This window comes from Gopherus evgoodei, chromosome 6 (genome assembly GCF_007399415.2).
Source record: "Gopherus evgoodei ecotype Sinaloan lineage chromosome 6, rGopEvg1_v1.p, whole genome shotgun sequence".
In the NCBI taxonomy this organism is placed as follows: Eukaryota; Metazoa; Chordata; order Testudines; family Testudinidae; genus Gopherus; species Gopherus evgoodei.
Window position 1 is genome coordinate 88,590,894 of NC_044327.1, and position 18,599 is coordinate 88,609,492.

Genomic DNA, 18,599 nt, shown 5'->3' on the forward strand with positions numbered 1-18,599 from the left:
CCCGGGCAGGTGCGCGCAGGGGCCGTTATTCAGACCGGGGGAAGCGGGACCCAAGCGGGAAGGAAGGGGTGAGGCGCCCCACTCTCCCCGCAGCACATAGCCCCGACTCCCTGCACCACAGTAGATGCTCTACCGGTCTGGACAGCCAGTCGCAGTCGCTCACTAGATGTCCATATGCAAATAAACCTCAGTCTGCCGACCAATGAGAAAGTACTTCAGGGGTAGCACAACGGCCCATTGGCCGTCGGCCCGTGGTGAGATGGCGCGTTCTCCCCTCCTGATCCGTCTCGCGCTGTGCGGCTTCCCTGGCTGGTTACTAAGGCAACGGGCGAGTGACGCGTCGTGTCGGGCGCCCGTCATTGGTTGTGCGATCGGGCGATGGCGGCGGCCTGGGTGTCGCGCGTTGGGGTTGTCCTTGTCGCTGCGTGCGCGGCTTTCTCAGTCTGCTGCGGCGCTGCGCGCGAGAGGCGAGAGGAGGGCAGCAACTGCAAGCGCGAGCTCCATCAGGCACGTCCAGCGGTGAGTGGGGCCCGGAGAGAAGGGTCAGAATTTCCATCAGGCGGGGTGAGGACTGGCCTTTTTACGACACTGGCCCTTCCGCACCGGGGGACCGGGACCGCCTCGGCCTGATTTAAAGGTGCAGAAAGAGCGGCTGGGGTGAGTGGGTCCTGTCCTTGCTAGTGCCTCCCCCCCGCGAGTCTGGGGCGTCTGGACAATGGGGGGAAGCGCCTGTGGCCACTGCTGGAGGGACGTCGCTGGCCGCTGCTCGCTCCTCCGACATGCCCGCTCCGCCCTGTGGCGTGCGGCCGTGCCCTGGGCAGCGCCGCAGGGAAGGTCACAGCCAGAGCTCCTGGGGCGCGATCGTTCTAAGCAGCCGGGCGGAGAGAGGTGTCCCGGGCTGCGGGGCAGGGGCGAGAGGCCATAAAGAGCCGCGGACGCACGGGCCCCTGAGTGTGGGGCGAGGGCTCGGGCCAGCTCCCGAACCCAGGCACCTTCACGCCGTTTGGGGGTTGGGGGTGTAGAAATGGGGAAATCGTGTCGCCAATACGCACCTGTGCCGAGGGGGATTCAGGCATCACCCCTGCTGTCTGTACAGCGAGCCCCTGTTTGACTCCGCCCCCGGCCGGTTCCCATTGCTTACCCCAAGGGACCCTCTCACGGGAGCGCATCATGGGATCCAGAAATGCAGCGCCCACGGAGCTGAGGTGGAGCCCCTGGGCGGCACCAGCTTTCCCGGCTATAGGTTTCTGCAGTAAGGTAAATAACAGCTTTGTACACTGAGGTGGTGGCACTGTGAGGAATCGCCACCCCTGCATCTGTATTAATTCCCAACACATCAAATTAACATGTCTCTGCATTGTGCCTGTTTAGTGGGTCTGGCTGGCTCCAAGGAATTTTTGCATACTTAAAACTGATGGGCTGCTCCTAAAACTTGGTGATACTTTTTTTTTTTTTAAACTGGCTGTGGGGACCCATGCTGAAGACATCCATACTGTGTCAACTATCTTTTTAGCTAAGGCCTGGACAGGATTTCCTTGGGAAACTGTCACTGTAACTCAATGAGTTGTGCAACAGGTGTTCTCATAATAAAATTAGTTCCTTCCAGGTCAAATAGCAAGAGATGCCCTGAGGCTTGTGAGATTACTCAATGTATAATAGTTTTAAAGATAATCAGATCATGTTGCAGAATGTCAGAACAATGAAATTAATAGAAAATTACATCCTTGGAATGCCACAACAAATGCCTAGCACTTTTTATGCTTTGGGACAGTTGGCTTCAGTTGCATTTTTGAAAGAGCATGAACCTACTGCAGAATTAGTTGGTGTTGCTTCTGTACAGTTTACATCATTTCTGAAAGGTAGGACGTTTCTGAGTGGAAATCCATCAAACACAGCGTGTCCATCTTATATGCAGGCTCCAGGATGGCGCTTAAAAAAGAGGTGAATGTAGCTAAACCAGTCGGTAATAGTGACCATAATGTAATTAAATTTAACATTTATAGGGGGGAGAGGGGATACCAAAGAAACACACTACAGTAGAGTTTAACTTTCAAAAGAGGAGCTACACAGAAATGAGAAGGCTAGTTAAATGGAAAATAAAAGGAAAAGTCACAAGAGAGAAATGCCTGCCAGCTGTTTGGAAACTTATTGAAAACACCATAATAGAGGCTCTAATTAATTAATTAATTAATTGAGGCCCCAGAATGGAAAAAAAAAAATAGAGGACCAAAAAATGCCACCATGAGTAAATAAGTAAAAGAGATGGTTAGAGGCAAAAAGGCAGCTTATGAAAATTAGAAGTCAAATCCTACTGAGAAAAATAGAAAGGAACATAAACTCTTGGCAAGCCAAGTATAAAAGTATAGTTAAACAGGCCAAAAAGAATTTGAAGAGCAACTATCATAAGACACAAAAATGAACAACAAATTTAAGTATTTCAGAAGCAGGAAGCTTGCCAAACAGGCAGGGATGACTTGACTGAGGTGCTAAAGGAGCACTCAAGGAAGAAAAGGCTGTTGCAGAGAAGCAAAATGAATTCTTTGCATCGATCTTTTCTTCAGAAGATCTGGGGGGAGATTCCTACCACATGAACTATTATTTTTAAATGTCAAATCTGAGGAACTGTCCCAGATTGAAGTATCAATAGAGGAAGTTTTGGAACAAATTGATTAATAGTAATAAGTCACCAGAATCAGATGGTATTCACACAAGAGTTCTGAAGGAAATCAAATATGAAATTGCAGAAATACTAACTCTGGTATGGTATCTATCACTTAAATCAGCCTCTGTACCAGATGACTGGAGGATAGCTAATGTAACTCCAATTTTTTTAAAAAAAAGGTCCCAGAGGCAGTCCTGGCAATCACAAACTGGTAAGCCTAACTTCAGTACCAGGCAAATTGGTTGAAACTACTGTAAAATTTTGCTGGGGAAGAGTCAGCACGGCTTTTGTAAAAGGAAAACATGCCTCACCATTAATGCATTATTCTACTTGCTGCCAGAACATTTCCTTACATTTTTACTGCTATTTTTTCTTTTGTTCATCTTCTCATAGTTTCCACCTTTCTGATCATGTGTCTATACTACATTATAAATCAATATGCTTATTATGCCATTCTATCAAATGTTTGCAATAGTTGTATAGTTTCCCTTATAACAAGCAAGATGTATTTGTAATTAAAAATTAAAAATAAACATAGGAACATCTTAATGGTAACAAACAAAGTTTGAAGTGGCCAGAATAATTTGATGCTATTATTTTTCTATTAAATAGTAAAAATGTTGCAGAATATTGTGATCTTAAGGCTGCTGGGGTGGAATCCTTGCACCACTGAAATCAATGGCAAAATTTTTACTTACTTTAACAGACAGGATTTCACCTCTGTTCTCCAAAGTAATCAAGGCTAGCAACATTCCTGAACTTCATTCCCCATGAATACTTTAAAGCACTTCTACTGTTCTGAGCAAATAAAATGACATTAATGGAAGGTTTTTCCAAAACAAATTTCACTTCAGATGCTATTTCAGACACTTAAGAGCACAGCCTAAACAGGTGTTTGTGTTATCAAATGTAAGTGATCTCACTAAAATCTGTTAAGAAAAAAAAATGAAATTATTTATTTGACTGGGAAAATAAATTATGCAAAATATCTAGTATTTGCTACTGTTGTACAATTAATTATTGATGATAAATACAAGGTGCCTCATTGCCAACTCTGCATAAAAGTGATTGCATCAGCCAGTGATGGGCTCCTGTTCCTAACCTAAAGGCATCTTGTCATGGCATTGTTAGCTGATGGAGCACTAACATGGCTGAATGCAGCAGCATTCATTAAAATATGCTACTTGTTTTGTCTTCATTTAAAAATAATTGACATTTTAGATGGTGTCAAGATACTGAATTACGTTATTAATTTGCTTTAAGAAATTTGCATATTTACACTGATTTGTGGCTTGAAATTAGCAAGACATGATTTTAAAAATAAGCTACACTAATGTTTACTATAAATTTGAAGTTTGAGTTTTCTTGGTTTCTACTGCATTTTTAGATGGTGTTGAAAAATAGAAACCTTAGATTTCTGTCACCTTCCTGCCTGCTGTGTTCACCCATAGCCAACTTTATTATTCTCAACACAATCAAGACTTCGTGACAAACAATTAAGCCAACAAATAGAGGATTTTAAATCCTACCTTCTGAAAACCAGAACTGCAAAAAATCTCTACAAATTTCTCAAATCTCATTAATAGTCTCTACAGAATCATTACATTTATTTGATTTAAACTAGTTTCATACCTATAGTTTTCCAGAACTAGAAGTTTATTTAATGGATTATTGCAGAAGCTTGATTTTCTTGAAATAATGGGGAACAGTTCTGCTACTCATCAGTCTATGAAGTAGTGACCAAATGCAATAATCTACAAAGATAAAGTATCAATTATTATTTAAAGTTATAGAAGACATTAAAGAGCACCTGTGCAGAATAAGAAAGAGATTCTAGATGCCTTTGCCATATATTAAAAATGCAAGTCAACTACTACAAACAAATAAATCCTGTGGTGGCCTCCCCAAAACCTAGAAGGGAATTGGGGGTTGGGAAGAAGTACTCTTAACAAGAAAATGCAATCTGAAACATAATTAGCCAGATTGCAAGCATCAAGTGATGGATACCCAATCCAGTAGGTTCCCTTATTCCTGTCGAAGCTGTTCCATTTGGATAAATATATAAACAATTGCACCAGAGAGAGAATGACTCTAGTCCGGTGGTTAGGGCACCCTCCTCAGAGGTGGGAGACCCTGGCTTGCTCGAAGCACTCTTTCATTATTTATCCACAGTTGAACAGCTTCAACAGGAGGGACTGAAGGAGCTCCATCTTGGAAAGCTCACAGCTCAGTGGTTAGAGTACTCTCCTGAGAGGTGGGAAGACACTTGTTCAGATTGTTTCTCCCTCATTAGCAGAGAGGGGGAATTGAATCTGCATCACCGGCAAATGCTTTAACCACTAGCCAAAATGCTACATGCTGAAGGTGGGAGGTGAGGATAGGCACCATTACCTCCTCTGGCTCTTTTGCGTGGTGTGAGTCAGGCACCTAACTCATTCCTGCAAGAAACACCACACCTGACTCCAGCAAAGATATGCCTGTGGGTAGATTGCTAAAAAGAGATAGGTGTCTAAGTCTGGGCTGTAGAGAGAAGCCTATCTGTGAGAGAGGGTTGGGGCGTAGCACCCCTCTGGCTATTGGCTAACTTAGGTGTCTCTTTGCCTTGTCTGGGGCTTTTTTGGATTGTATTCTAAGACCTCTTTCTCTCCGCTTTCATTGTATAGGGAGCCTATGTGCTTAGAGTGGCTTTTTGGATCTCAGTGATGTTCCTGTGATTTTCTAGGCACCTGACTATTAGGTGCCATGATGCTCAGCATTGGAATGCCTAGATTCCTTTGTGGATCACACCCTGAATGATTATAAAGGCCAGCGTGGGCTAAGTTGAAGGGAAATGGAAGAGAGAAGTTAGAGGAAAGGACAGGCTCCTTGTCCACGTTTGCTAACCCCTCAAAGAATTCTTGGATATATGAATACAGGCAGAGCTCATACATAATTAACAATTCTTAACTCACACAAAAATGCTGCAAAGTCCTCCGTCTATGCAGGAGGATGAAGAAAAATATTTTAGTGCTAGAACCCAGCCCTGTGATTAAGGAGATACACTTGGACAGAAGAAGAGTCTGCCAGCTGCTGAGGCCCTCACTTCTTCAGCCTGCAGTTAAGCATTTTTGCAGGCTGGTTTATGCCTCTCTGTTGAGTGACTGCAGCATTTTTGGTATCTGAGGAGATATGGGTTGAGAAGAAGGCATATCACTTCCCTGGAGGGGGAGAGTTGCTGCTTCTAATTTCTTTTAATGTGGGTGGGGTTTTTTAATCGTTTGTGTTATGCAAATACGTAGAGGCCCCAATCCATAATCCTCAAAGTCACATAATGAAAAGATGTTCCGTGGCTTAGTGATCTTAGAATCTAAGTACTGATTAATGTATTAAATACTTTTTAAAAATTCATCTTAGACATTTAAAATTAATTGATTTCATGTCATGGAAAAATAACCCACAAACTCCAGTAGTACTTGTCACAATAACAACCCTAAGGTTCAGTGAAATTCTGGTTCTAACTATGTAGCCTTAAACGGGGTAAACATCTCTGAAGAGTTTAAAATCCAAAAGTAATAAACAGCAAAGAAGGTGGGATGTGGTTTTCATAGTTAAAGGATTTACAGAATAGGTGAGTTGTTTGGAGGATAGGGAGGCCTCTTGGTGAATGTTAACTAGGCGTGTTAGAAGAATAATGTGATGATGAAAGGCAGCTCTGAAAAGTTTGTGAAAGAGGTAAAAAATATTGGAGAAGCTTGGGCAGAACATTGGTTGTGGAAGGGGATGAATATTTTTAGATGAAGAAATAGTGCCTTGAATTTGGTTTGGAAGCTAGTAGTGGATATTGAGAGATGTGGAGAAGATAAGAGTCAGAGTAATGTGAGAGGAAAATAACCTTCACAGCAGCAGTTTGGATGGTTTGAAGTAATGGGTGTGATGAGAGGCAGGTAGGCTAGAGGGGGAATTAGTGTATCTGAGTTGAAGATGGTTAAGGTTTTAACAGGAAGAATTAAAAGATAGGATAGATTTTTAGTGGGATTTATAGAGAGGGAAGGTGCACTATTTGGTAAGGGCCTGAATACAAAGGAGGAAAGAAGGAAAAGTCAAAATGGCTTCAGTTGGGTGCTGTGGAAGATGGTGCATGTTGTCAACATTGGTAGAGAAGTGAGCCAGAGGAGGAGGGTGAGGAGGAAAGATACCCTCAGATTTGAGGTGTCATTAAGGTGTCTAAGGAATATTTGAGCTGCTGATAGAGATGCAGAAATGGAGAGAGGGTGAAAAGTCAGGATAGAGAGGTAGATTTAGTAGTGGTGAGTATAAAGATAATACAGTAGTTGAGATTGTTTGGAATGAATGAGGCCAACCAAATGGAGAGTATAGAAGAGTAGTCAAATATGCTTGTTGAGATTCTAAATGAAGAAGCAATTCTCCCCAAAGAAATATTGAAAGAGAGGTCATTGAGATAAGAACTTGAGGCCTCATCTACACTGAGGTTTTTGTGAAAATCTCCCACTGCTACAGTACCACTAGCGGCAGTGCTAGCATGGAATGGCAGATTGCACTTTGATCACAGTAGCATTTATTACACATGGTTAGATGATGTAGTGTAGCTCAAACACCAGTGTTTTTAACACTGACTCCAACCATTGCTAGCACAAAAACCTAAAATATAGGCACCGCCTGGAGAGTTCAAAGTCACTGAAAGCCATTGAGGAGAATATGTGGAGGATGAAGGAGTTGACTGTAACAACGGCAGAGGTCAGATCAAAGTAGGGTGACCAGATGTCCTGATTTTATAGGGACAGTCCCGATACTTGGAGCTTTGTCTTATATAGGTGCCTATTATCCCCACCCTGTCCTGATTTTTCACACTTGCTATCTGGTCACCCTAGGTCAAAGAGAACAAGGATAGAATAGAACTGGCCAGAGGTAAGAGGTTAGTAAAATTTGTAAATGGGTTTCAGTGGATGGAAGAGTACAAAGGTGACATTGGAAAAGAAAAAATCCAGGGGTTTTGAGTAGATCTCTTTGAGAAAACAAGGCAATGGACTGCTTGCTGGTGAGGTAGGAAGATAACTTTTTTCAGGTTTTGAGGAATCTGGAGAAACATAGATGAGAAGATGTTTTCAGAACAGGAGAAGCAAATACATATTTGGAGATGGTGAGATTCCTTAGTGTCTTAAAACATACAGTCTTGATGAGAAGTAGTAGCTTGGAGGAAATTATACAGTGCTCATTCTTTTTCCATTTTTTGAACTTAATTATACTAAATTTTCTTTTGTTGCATGTTCTAGGTGTAGAAAAACAAACTTGAAAATGCTGTCAAGACTCTTTCGAATGCATGGCCTTTTTGTAGCCTCTCATCCATGGGAAGTCATTGTGGGGACTGTGACTATCACCATCTGTATGATGTCCATGAAGATGTTCACTGGCAATGATAAGATCTGTGGCTGGAATTATGAATGCCCAAAACTAGAAGAAGTAAGAAGTTACATGTATTTTGAAATAGTTAATCTACTGCTTAACCCTGAAACTACTCTTAAAATGCAGATTTTTCTCATAGAATAAGGGCAAATGGAGGGAAATGGCTTAAAATGTTAAAAATGAAGTAATTCTCCTCATACTAGCCACCATGGAAAGGAATGTCTGCATAATTTCCCCATTTTTGATGTGGACAGCTATAAGTAGTTAGTAGACAGTGTGACACAGCAGATCTTTGTTAAATTGAGCTCTTAATCTTAAGATACTTGGTGGACTAGAAACGCTTGGTGTTAAGACTTTTACAGCTTCAGTAATTTAAGTTTATGGTACTTTTAATTGTTAAGCTTTCATTGGTTTTTAATATAAGAGCCAACTAAAGCCATCTTTATTTCAAACAGGACGTTCTGAGCAGCGACATCATAATCCTGACAATCACGCGCTGTATAGCAATCCTTTATATATACTTCCAGTTTCAGAATCTAAGGCAGCTTGGATCAAAATATATTTTGGGTAGAGTATCTTATTTTGTATTTATTATTTGTTATCTTAGTTTCTTAGTTGTAGAACAGTGTTAATGAATGTTAGAACATAAATGGTCACATAATAGTGGAATCAATCTGCCCCTCTAATAGGCAGCAAGATGAACATTTCAATATTGCTTAAAAGTGAAAAGATTCTTTATTAAAATGTTGACTGCCTCACAGATTTGGAAAGACAGAAGTGAGGCGTGAGTATATAACTGTTGTTTCAAAAAAATGTAATTATTGAAGTGTGTATTAACAAAACTTGAAATAATTACCACTTCTGTAAGATCATTTCTCAGATTTCTCATTAAGTCCCTTTTTCCAGTGAGTAACCAGGAGATTTGTGGCTTGGGTTCCTCAGGATCTTTAATTTTGTTAAAATGCAGCATTAATCACACTTTTGAATAGCCATAAACTGTGATTCTCTTTGGGGAATCTTACAATTAAAAAAAAAAAAAAAGAGTATTCACATTTAAATCCCAGTTCATCAGAACTTTGCACGTGCTTGTGATTTTCACATAGACTGACAAGAAAGAATTGAAATTTGCAAAGAAAAGGAGGAATTTTTCCAAAGAGCATGTTCTTTCAAATGTTCTTATTAAAGGGCCAGAAAGACTCGTGTGTACTGAAACGAGCCAAAAGCAAATACCTTTCCCTTAGACTGAACTCCAGCTCCCACCCATTGTCTTTTCTGCCCTCATCATACAACCATAAGAGTTTTAAAACTGGATTTTGTTTATACGTTTATCCCCTTGGTAATTTCTTAACTCTGCAGTTAGTTAATTAAAAACAAGCTATATTTAATTCAATCTGGAACTGATGGTTAACAATTTAAATTTGTATTTTAAAGCTCTTTTGTCTTATGTGTTAATTCAGAAGGAATTTAAACTTCCAATTTCACAATTATCTTCAAACATTATTTCAATGACTGAGAAATAGTGGAAATCAGAAAATAGATTAAAATGTGGTCCGTGGCTAAATCCTAGGACTCGAAAAATCTTTTTGAAAAGACAAACCCATAGTATTAACAGTGAAATCTTATCCAAAGAAAATACAATCTGAAAAGCTGAAGCAAAGCTAAACATCTTCATTAACAATTTTAATTCTGTGTTTTTACATGTGTACAATAAGCATGCATTTGTCATGCTGCCTGGGGCTTACTTGCTAATAACAGAAAAATAAATACTTTACCATGATCATTCATAAATGATAGGGTTGGATATGTTCTCTCCCTTCATCATATTCAGCCACTGGTTTTAAGTGGGATTTCTGGCCTCTTTAGTAAAATATATAATCTGAACTAAACCCATCCCTCCCAAACAGAGATTAAATTGGAGCACAGTATTGAAAAGTCCTCTTGGATAGTGTAGCAGTTAAACACTTGAGTCAGAGATACTTGTTTATTGCTGAAAAAGATCATATGAAAAAGATTCTTTGGAAGAAGGAGAAAGTTAGTTTTTAAAATGTTTGGGTTTCAGTGCCTTCGTATTTTAGTCTGGAATGATATAAAAATGCAACTCTTACAATTTTTTTTAAGGTATTGCTGGCCTCTTCACAATCTTCTCAAGTTTTGTTTTCAGTACAGTGGTGATTCACTTCCTAGATAAAGAATTGACAGGCTTGAAGTAAGTATTGCATATTTTCAGGTTTTAAAAAATAAGTGGCTTGAAATCCTTGTGCATATGTTAAATCATTTTTTAATTCTAATATAAAGTGTGGCTCATTCTGGTCTAAATTGTGTAAAGATCTATAATTGATAAACATGATTAACCACTGCTTCAAAAAAAAGTTTGATTTTTCCATTGTGTATAGCGCACAAGTTTGTTTTTTTTAAACCTAATGTTATTGGATCATTAATGTGTTCTTCTGTGTGTCTCTTGTTTCAGTGAAGCTTTACCATTTTTCCTGCTTCTGATTGATCTTTCCAGAGCCAGTGCATTAGCCAAATTTGCACTCAGTTCCAACTCACAGGTCAGCCTTGCTTTTTATAATGTAGCTATTGAATTTAACATCTGAGTATTAATGCCTCATGCGACATATATACATGAACAAAAATATACATAGTAATGCTAGGTCAAATGTTCCTACATAATCCTACAAACACTTACGTGAATAGTTTTATTGAAGTCATTTGAATTAGTCAGGTGAGTAAAGTTACTCATGTGCATCAGTGTGCTTACAGGATCAGGCCGTGTGACTGTAGTGGAAACAATATTAGCAATGCTGTTTACTGAGTCTAGAGTTCCCAGACAAAAACTTCATTAGAATGAAGTAAAAAGAACGGAAGTACACAGGTACAGTCATCTGAACAAACTTAATAAAATAAAGTGTAAAATGTACATTGATATTGCAGAGCATGAAGCAGGATTTTTGTTAGCATCCAGGCACTGTGAGGCATCTGTTTTGGAACTCCATATCTAATATTTGTGCAAGTCCAAATCAGTGTCCTCTCCCATCTCCTGGATTTGAACTGTGTCAAGAATCTGCTTTTTTCGAAGGTATGAAAACGTAAGAATGGCCATCCAGCACCATGAATAGCTAAACAGGATATAATACTAATTATGAGTACAGCGGATGGCCTAAATTCCACCAGGATTTCTCACTACTCAGAATGTCCTACATGCAATTAGTGCAGAATAGGTTTCTGGAGTTTTTAAGATAAGAATTTACATGTTTTAAAAATAAAAAATTAGTAAATCCTTAGTTCTCTTAGGCATGTTGGTGATTTTCAGTGCCGGATCTTTGCTCTATTTCGTCAAACTTTCATCTTATTCCATACCCAAGTCTGAGACTACTGTTGTGATTCTGATTCCATTATAGTGAATCTATATAGCTCTGTCAAACAGCTAATTAAATCCCTCAACGCTAGTTTTTACAGCTTGTTAATGCTAATGCCCTGTAAATGACACAGCATTTTAATAAGGTTCAGACTTTTGGATATTGATATATTTTAAATCTAAGAATCTAGATGTAATGCTTCTTGTAGGGAGGAAAGAAGGTTCCTATTTGTCCTTAACTACAATACATGTTGTCTGTAATGAACCTCTGGGGATCCATTTGTTCATTATAGTGAAAGAGCTCTGCTTGGGGGCGGGGGCAGCTGATGCTTGGAGCCTGGCAGTGGGAGCCGATAGCTCCTTTGGCCCCGCAGGAGTTTGGAGTGGGGAGATGACAACTCCTGCGCCCTTGGGAGAGAGGGATGACAGCTCCTGCAACCCTCAGGGCTGCGGTGGGGCACTGAGCTCTGACTGGGGCCAAGGAAGGTGTCAGGCCCTGTGGCTCCAGGTGGGATTCAGGGACTGGGTTCGCCATAGCCCAGGGTTTGTTATTGTGTACGGCATTATAGCAAGGATGTACTGTAGTTTCTTTTTTTTTTTTTAATGTCCTGAGTATACACATTATTATTTTTTCATAATGGGGATATATCTGCATACAAACATACCCCAGTAGAATTGCCTTTTTATTATTGAAGACATGAGTGGCTTTTTAAAAAGTTGATTATACAAGTAGTAGGACAAAAAAGAAAGATGCATTAGTAACATAGCTTTGATCTGCAGTATTCTAGGTTTTAGTATAGAAAGTACAGTCATTAAACTATTTAAAAACTATTAAACTACTTTAAAAGGATCAGAAGTCAAGTGGACTCGTGCATAGACTTTAAGTGTTGGCTGATTTTTATCTTAACAAAACTTTGTGTCCTAGTCTCTTTAATAAATATTATCAAAAGTCTATCTCAATTAATTTAAGAAATTTAGAATAACTCCCAGCTAAGGATAGAGAGCTTACAGTCATTAATCAGATTACATAAATGGTGAAACAATGCAAATTATTATTAAAGGTTAACATCATGAAGTAATTAAATGATTAAAGTAAAGAACAAAATCAGTCTTAAGAGAATTTGAGAAACGAACCCATGTGACTGTATTAGGTCATATATTCACATACAGTATGCATTTGTATAATCAAGGCATTAAACTTTTTTAATCCTCACTTTATTAATCATGATTGAAGCTCTTTTTTATGGGAGCTCATATACCTACCCTGGGACCTATCGGCTCTTTTATCATGTTGTGAGGGGTTGGGTGAGAAATGTTAAGAACGACGAGTCTGCTTGACTTGTTGTGCCTGCCTTTTCCACATTTTATCTGAACCCTACCTTTTTGCTTGATCACCGTGATCTATATACACAAATCAAAAGTTGATGTAATTCATCCCATTCTCTGTCAGAGAGCTGTCTGTTGGTGTAACTTTGCATCACTGGTTGCATTTTGCCTTTATTTTAACTGAGGGAAATTCCTGTGTTTTTTAGGATGAAGTAAGAGAAAATATTTCATGGGGAATGGCAATTCTAGGTCCTACATTTACGCTTGATGCCCTTGTTGAGTGTCTTGTGATTGGTGTTGGTACTATGTCAGGTGAGTAATATAGTCAAGAGTCTAGTTATCTCAAGCTAAAAAAAGAAAGAATTCACAGCAAAGGTGTCAATTATCCTGGTCCTCAAACAATAAATGTTCTTACTGGTCGTATTTCAGTGTCTTGGCACAATTAGGGAGATATAGTCATTGCCTATATTTTGAATTTATGTGCTTTTTGTTATCTTAAAACAGATGTGAATAGTATTGCAGGTGCTGATGACATGAAGGAAAATGCAGATTTCTATTGAATTCTTGTAGGACACTGCATGGATAAAAGGCTCTCTTGCACAGATCACTTTACAGGGTTGGGGTCTTGTTTTGTATGTTATTCCCTTACTATTTTGGGATGAACTGAAATCTCCCACTATAGCAGAACTTATTTAATCCATTACGCTTTCAGTACAGATGTATGAAATAACAATGACTTGCCTCCTTATTGTTGTTAGAACTAATGTTTCTAAAATGAATTACATGCTAGGGATTACTAGTCTGTTTTAACTACAAACAGGCAAAGAAACTTCTACTTACATTTTTCTTTTCTATGATTTTTATCTTCATTGGCACTAGAGAAGATTTTTGTTTTAGGAAATGTAGCTCCTAAGTATAAAGAGTAGGAGCTTTTCAGATGTAAATAATTCAGCTGTTTTTAAAATAAATAAACTGTGAGTCATAAATCTACGATAAGGGCTAAATGCAATTTTTCAGTTTTTAAAATTTATCTGTTTTACTTACTGGCATTGAATGCCACTCACAGAACATTAAAGATGCCCTGCCAAGGAATCTGTCTCTTTTTATTCATTTTTTTTTAATGGGTTTGAACACTTTTGTGCTTCTTTATGATGTGTGCATAGGGTCTGAAACTGTGTTTGTTTGTTTTTAAGGTCTTTCCTCCCTGCTTGTTTACCTTTAGAAACATCAGGCGTGTTCACTTGGTCTTTCGTGGTTTTGCTGTGGAACTTACTGGATATTTCAGAGGATTTATGCTTTTAGCTCTCAGATCTTAATCAAAGAAGTTAAGATTATGAATCTGTAACTTGGATCTCTTTTGTCCAAAATATTAGTAGTTTATGTTAACAAAAACAGAGTTTAAACAGTCTGTCTAAAAATTCCTTCCCCTCATTTTTTCAGGTTTCAGCCCTACTATTGTTGATAACATCATTTCATTAGATCTCCAGCCCTCACAGTGTTTTCTAGGCTAGACAGGATCTGAATTTCTAATGTAAAAACAGTTTTGTTGGGATGGGTTGGAAAAACCTTTCTGGCTACTTTTGTACATCAGAAAAGTGCACAAAACTACTCCCCCTCCTGCCCCGAGACCAGGTAGGTGAGGTAATATCTTTTATTGGACCAACTTCTGTTGCTGAGAGAGACAAGGTTTTGAGCCACACAGAGCTCTTCTTCATGTCCTGTCATCTTTAACCTTGAAAGCGTATTTAAACCTGCCCATCTCAACCCTCTAGTTCTAAGTTTCAGCTCAGTGTGATTTAAATATACCTTTGGAAAAACTACCTAATGAAAACTTCAGTTCTCTTCTATTTACAGAAATGCTCCTGGGGCAGACTGATTCTGAAAATATTCATAACATTTAATATCGCTTCGAAACGTTTTTTAGTTATAAAGCAAAGTTCAGAAGGAAGATCAGTAACTGCTCATATGTGCAATGCTTACAAGAGAGTAGCCACAGATCAGTTCTTTGCCTGACTCCTTCAATACATGTCTGACTACCTCTGCCCAAATATCACAGATTAAAGTTTACTTTGAAATCAACTTCTGGTAGACAGATGAATGAGGAGTCACGATCTGAAGCCTGCAAACTTAGAAGCACTCCTTCATTGAGAGCTTTAAAATACTAAATTTACACTTTAAATAAGATGACAGTATTGCTCTTCAAGGTACACCTTACAGTGTCGTGTATTGATGTTGAAATACAAATGCAAGATCACCCTTGCTTAATGTGCTCACTTTTCACAATCTAGGGATGGGATAGTCAGTCCTTTTATGATGTACAAAGTCAGCTTAATGTTGTTGCGCCACATTGTGATACCTTTTCAGCATAAAGAAAGCACATTGTGTAAGATGTAAGCACAAAATGTAAGAATGTTTATGCCTCTTTTTAATATAGGAGTGCGACAGCTTGAAATCATGTGCTGCTTTGGCTGCATGTCTGTTCTTGCCAACTACTTTGTCTTCATGACTTTCTTTCCAGCATGTGTGTCCTTGGTATTAGAGGTAAGACCAGTTCAAGATAGCATCAGTAGTATAAGAGCATGTTGGCCTAATGCTGGTGTCCTATTTTTCTTTGTATAGCTATTTAAAATGAGAGAGAACAATTTAATATGGCACCAACCTTCACAATTTATATCCTATTATACATTTATTTCTTTGTTCAAGAGAAGTCATAATCGAAGTTATAACTTGCATGGTTGTGGTCAGAGGTGAAAGTAAGCTGGTACGGCTTCTCCGGTGGTGATTTTAAAGGTCCTAGAGCTCCGGCCCCTGCGGGGAGCCCTGGGTCTTTTGAAGCACCGCCTGAGTCCCGCTGCTGGAGCTCTGGCGGTGATTTAAAGGGCCTGGGGCTCCCCGCACGGCCAGAGCCCTGGGCCCTTTAAATCACCGCTGGAGCCCTGCCGCCACTACCCCAGGGTACCCAGGCGATTTTAAATCTTGAAAGGCCCCGCCTCTTCCGTTTGAGGCCACACCCTACTCAGGAGTACTGGAAAGTCCTTTAAATTACTTTCACCCCTGGTTGTGGTATATCTGGAACAAAATCATATGTCAAGTACAATAGTTTTTAGATGTTGAAAATAATAGTAATCTTCCAATTATCAGTATTTAAAACTTGCAGTTGTTTTTTGTGTGTGTTCAACTTTATTCTTCTGCAATAGCTTCTAAACAAATAAGGTTATTGAATATTCCTTGTATACATACGTATACCTCTAATGAACATGAATGAATTGTGTGCTTGGAGGAATAAATTTCTCATAAAAACAGAGAGAAGTTATGTCCTGGGTAATATCCCCTTTTACAATTAATTTTGGAGCAGAATAGTGCAAAAAAGTACATAGTTTCTTGTACTACAATTCCAGTAATTCATTTGAAAGGTCAACATTCCCATTTATATGATGCCCTTTAGTTTTCAGTATAATGTTCAGGCACAGTCTTATGCTTGGAAATGCTGGGGATCATATTTTGAGATCTGCATCAGTGTTAATTTTGATTTTTGGATATTTGATTTACAGTCATTATGACTTAAAATTTGTTACCTAATGTTACACTCCTGCATTTGTATTTAAGCACTTAAGTGGCATGGAGTTTGTTTTGTTCTCTTCAGAACTGCTGGGCAGCTCTCTCTCTTGCGCAAACAGACTTAAGTGAGATTTGTGGATGCTCAGCTTCTCTGAATATTGAGCCAGTTCCAGGCCCCAGTTCAGGAAAGCACATGCTTAAACCTTTTCCTGAATGAGGAGGCTTTTGTGAACCAAGGCCTTATTTATTTTATGGACTTAAGGGCTTAACTTTAGACAAGTTTGAACATTTTTGGCTGAGCACCTCCTGCTTGGGTCTTAAATTTTCTCTTTGGTTCCTGTATTCCCACTGAGTCTTCAGTGTGGTATTCAGTGGATCAAATGTAACTACAGGCTTGTGTACAGGAGAAAGTTCAATCAGTTTAACTAAAGGTGAGATTTATAAATGATTTAGTTAAATTTGTGTAAAAGGCTGTATGGACACTCTTATTGTGGCTTAACAAGCCAGTTTTAAACCAAAAAGAAAGTGCCTACATAGGCGGTTGCACTGGTTTAAAAACTGTCTTAGATTAAACTGGTACAACTTTCTTGTATTGACAGAGCCTTAGTAATCAAATTCTCTAGTGACATAATAGTAAAAAGTTTGCTTGCTTCTCTATTTCTTCAAATATATGCACTGAACAGGGTCTTTTGTTTTTCCTTGTAGCTTTCTCGTGAAAGTCGTGAGGGGCATCCCATATGGCAACTTAGTCATTTTGCCCGTGTTTTGGAAGAAGAAGAAAACAAACCAAACCCTGTAACTCAGAGGGTTAAAATGATTATGGTATGTGGGCTTTTTCCCTTTCTTTAGAGAAAAGCAACCATATCATGTATGCATAGATATTTCTCTGTTACTGTCAAATTATATTCCCTGCCTGTTATCAACACCAGCCTTTAGTTTTAAACCAAGGAGGGCATGGGAGAGTAAAAAAAATAATTTTTTTTTTTTTAAATAGCTACTTGTTACTAGATTTGCTGGCAAGTTACAGCTGAAATGGTTTTACTTTTCTCTCTCTCCTTTTTAAGTCTCTAGGTCTGGTTCTTGTTCACGCTCACAGTCGCTGGATAGCACAACCATCTGCTCAAAACAGTACAGCAGAAAATTCAGTAGGAATGGATGAAAATGCACCAAAGAGAATTGAACCTAATGTTTCTCTATGGCAATTTTATCTTTCTAGGTGGGTGAATATCTTGGTCCTTCTAAGTATTCTGTTGCATCTTCCCCTGACTGAGGCTTATTCTCTGGTGCTTTCAGGTTAATTTGTAAGGCAGAGTACTTTGCAAAGCAGCCATAAACCCATCTGCTCTGGCCACTGTAGAATTCCCTACATATGGAGATCCTTGTGTGACATGGCATTCCATAGTCAATTTAATGGTAATAGGTGTAGTCTAGTCAGGTGTTCAAACTAGCTTCCCTTTACTCTGGGAACATGTGCACAGCTTCCCTTTACATGCACCACCCATCCCCAAGGACTTAGAAAAAAGGTCCTTGTCACTGTTCTCTCTCCTTGTGATCAATTTTTTTCTAACGTTAAAGTACTATGGACTTGATTATCAGAGGTTCTGACAATCCACAACTCAGGTGTCATAGCTGTTCTTCAAACATGCTGAATTGCCGTGCTGTTTCTTTTCTAAAGTAACGTACTTCGATAATGTGTTATAAAGGGGGTAGAGTTCTAACAATTGCATAAATAATGATCAACATATTGCTTTTGTTAAAGCAAATGTATGCCCCAGTGATACATTTTATAAAGTGTAGCTATATACACGAGATTGTATAAACATTGCAGGTTAGCTTTGTAGCATTTTCTTGTTAGATATTAGCTTGCATGTCTTACTTGTTTGTTAAAGCAGTGTGTGAGTTTATAGTGATATACAAATGTTTTTATATACTCAAAACACATTTAGATTTACTTCTTGTTTGATCCTCCTTCAGAATGGCCAGTTTGGACATTGAGCAAGTAATCACTCTTGGTTTAGCTCTTCTTCTTGCTGTGAAATACATCTTCTTTGAACAGACAGAGACGGAGTCCACGCTCTCACTGAAGAACCCCATAACCTCTCCCTCGATAGTTCAGAAAAAGATTCCTGATAACTGCTGCAGAAAACAATCTGTACTTGTAAAAAATAATCAGAAATCCAGCACAGTAGAAGAGACTGTAATTTCCAAAGAGAGAAAAGGTAATAATATATGCTTTGGATATCTTAGGTGCTGAAGGATCCAATGCTGGAGCTATTTTTCAACCAGAAAACTAGT

At 39.0% G+C, this 18,599-nt stretch overlaps 1 protein-coding gene across 4 annotated transcripts in view; it reads left to right on the forward strand.

Annotated features, from left to right (window-relative positions):
• The first annotated feature begins 358 nt into the window (after positions 1-358).
• HMGCR (3-hydroxy-3-methylglutaryl-CoA reductase) overlaps positions 359-18,599 on the forward strand; it is a 28,427-nt gene continuing 10,186 nt past the window's right edge. The window contains exons 1-10 of one of the 4 annotated variants that reach the window (XM_030566544.1): positions 359-519; positions 7,933-8,119; positions 8,518-8,629; positions 10,181-10,268; positions 10,530-10,614; positions 12,953-13,058; positions 15,181-15,287; positions 17,010-17,126; positions 17,369-17,520; positions 18,279-18,523. In XM_030566544.1, the coding sequence (XP_030422404.1) occupies positions 7,955-8,119; positions 8,518-8,629; positions 10,181-10,268; positions 10,530-10,614; positions 12,953-13,058; positions 15,181-15,287; positions 17,010-17,126; positions 17,369-17,520; positions 18,279-18,523 (1,177 nt within the window). In that variant the 5' untranslated portion in view covers positions 359-519; positions 7,933-7,954. Of the gene's footprint in view, positions 520-583; positions 658-708; positions 1,258-7,932; positions 8,120-8,517; positions 8,630-10,180; positions 10,269-10,529; positions 10,615-12,952; positions 13,059-15,180; positions 15,288-17,009; positions 17,127-17,368; positions 17,521-18,278; positions 18,524-18,599 lie in introns of those variants that run through there. The other 3 variants (XM_030566545.1, XM_030566547.1, XM_030566546.1) reach the window with 3 other exon arrangements.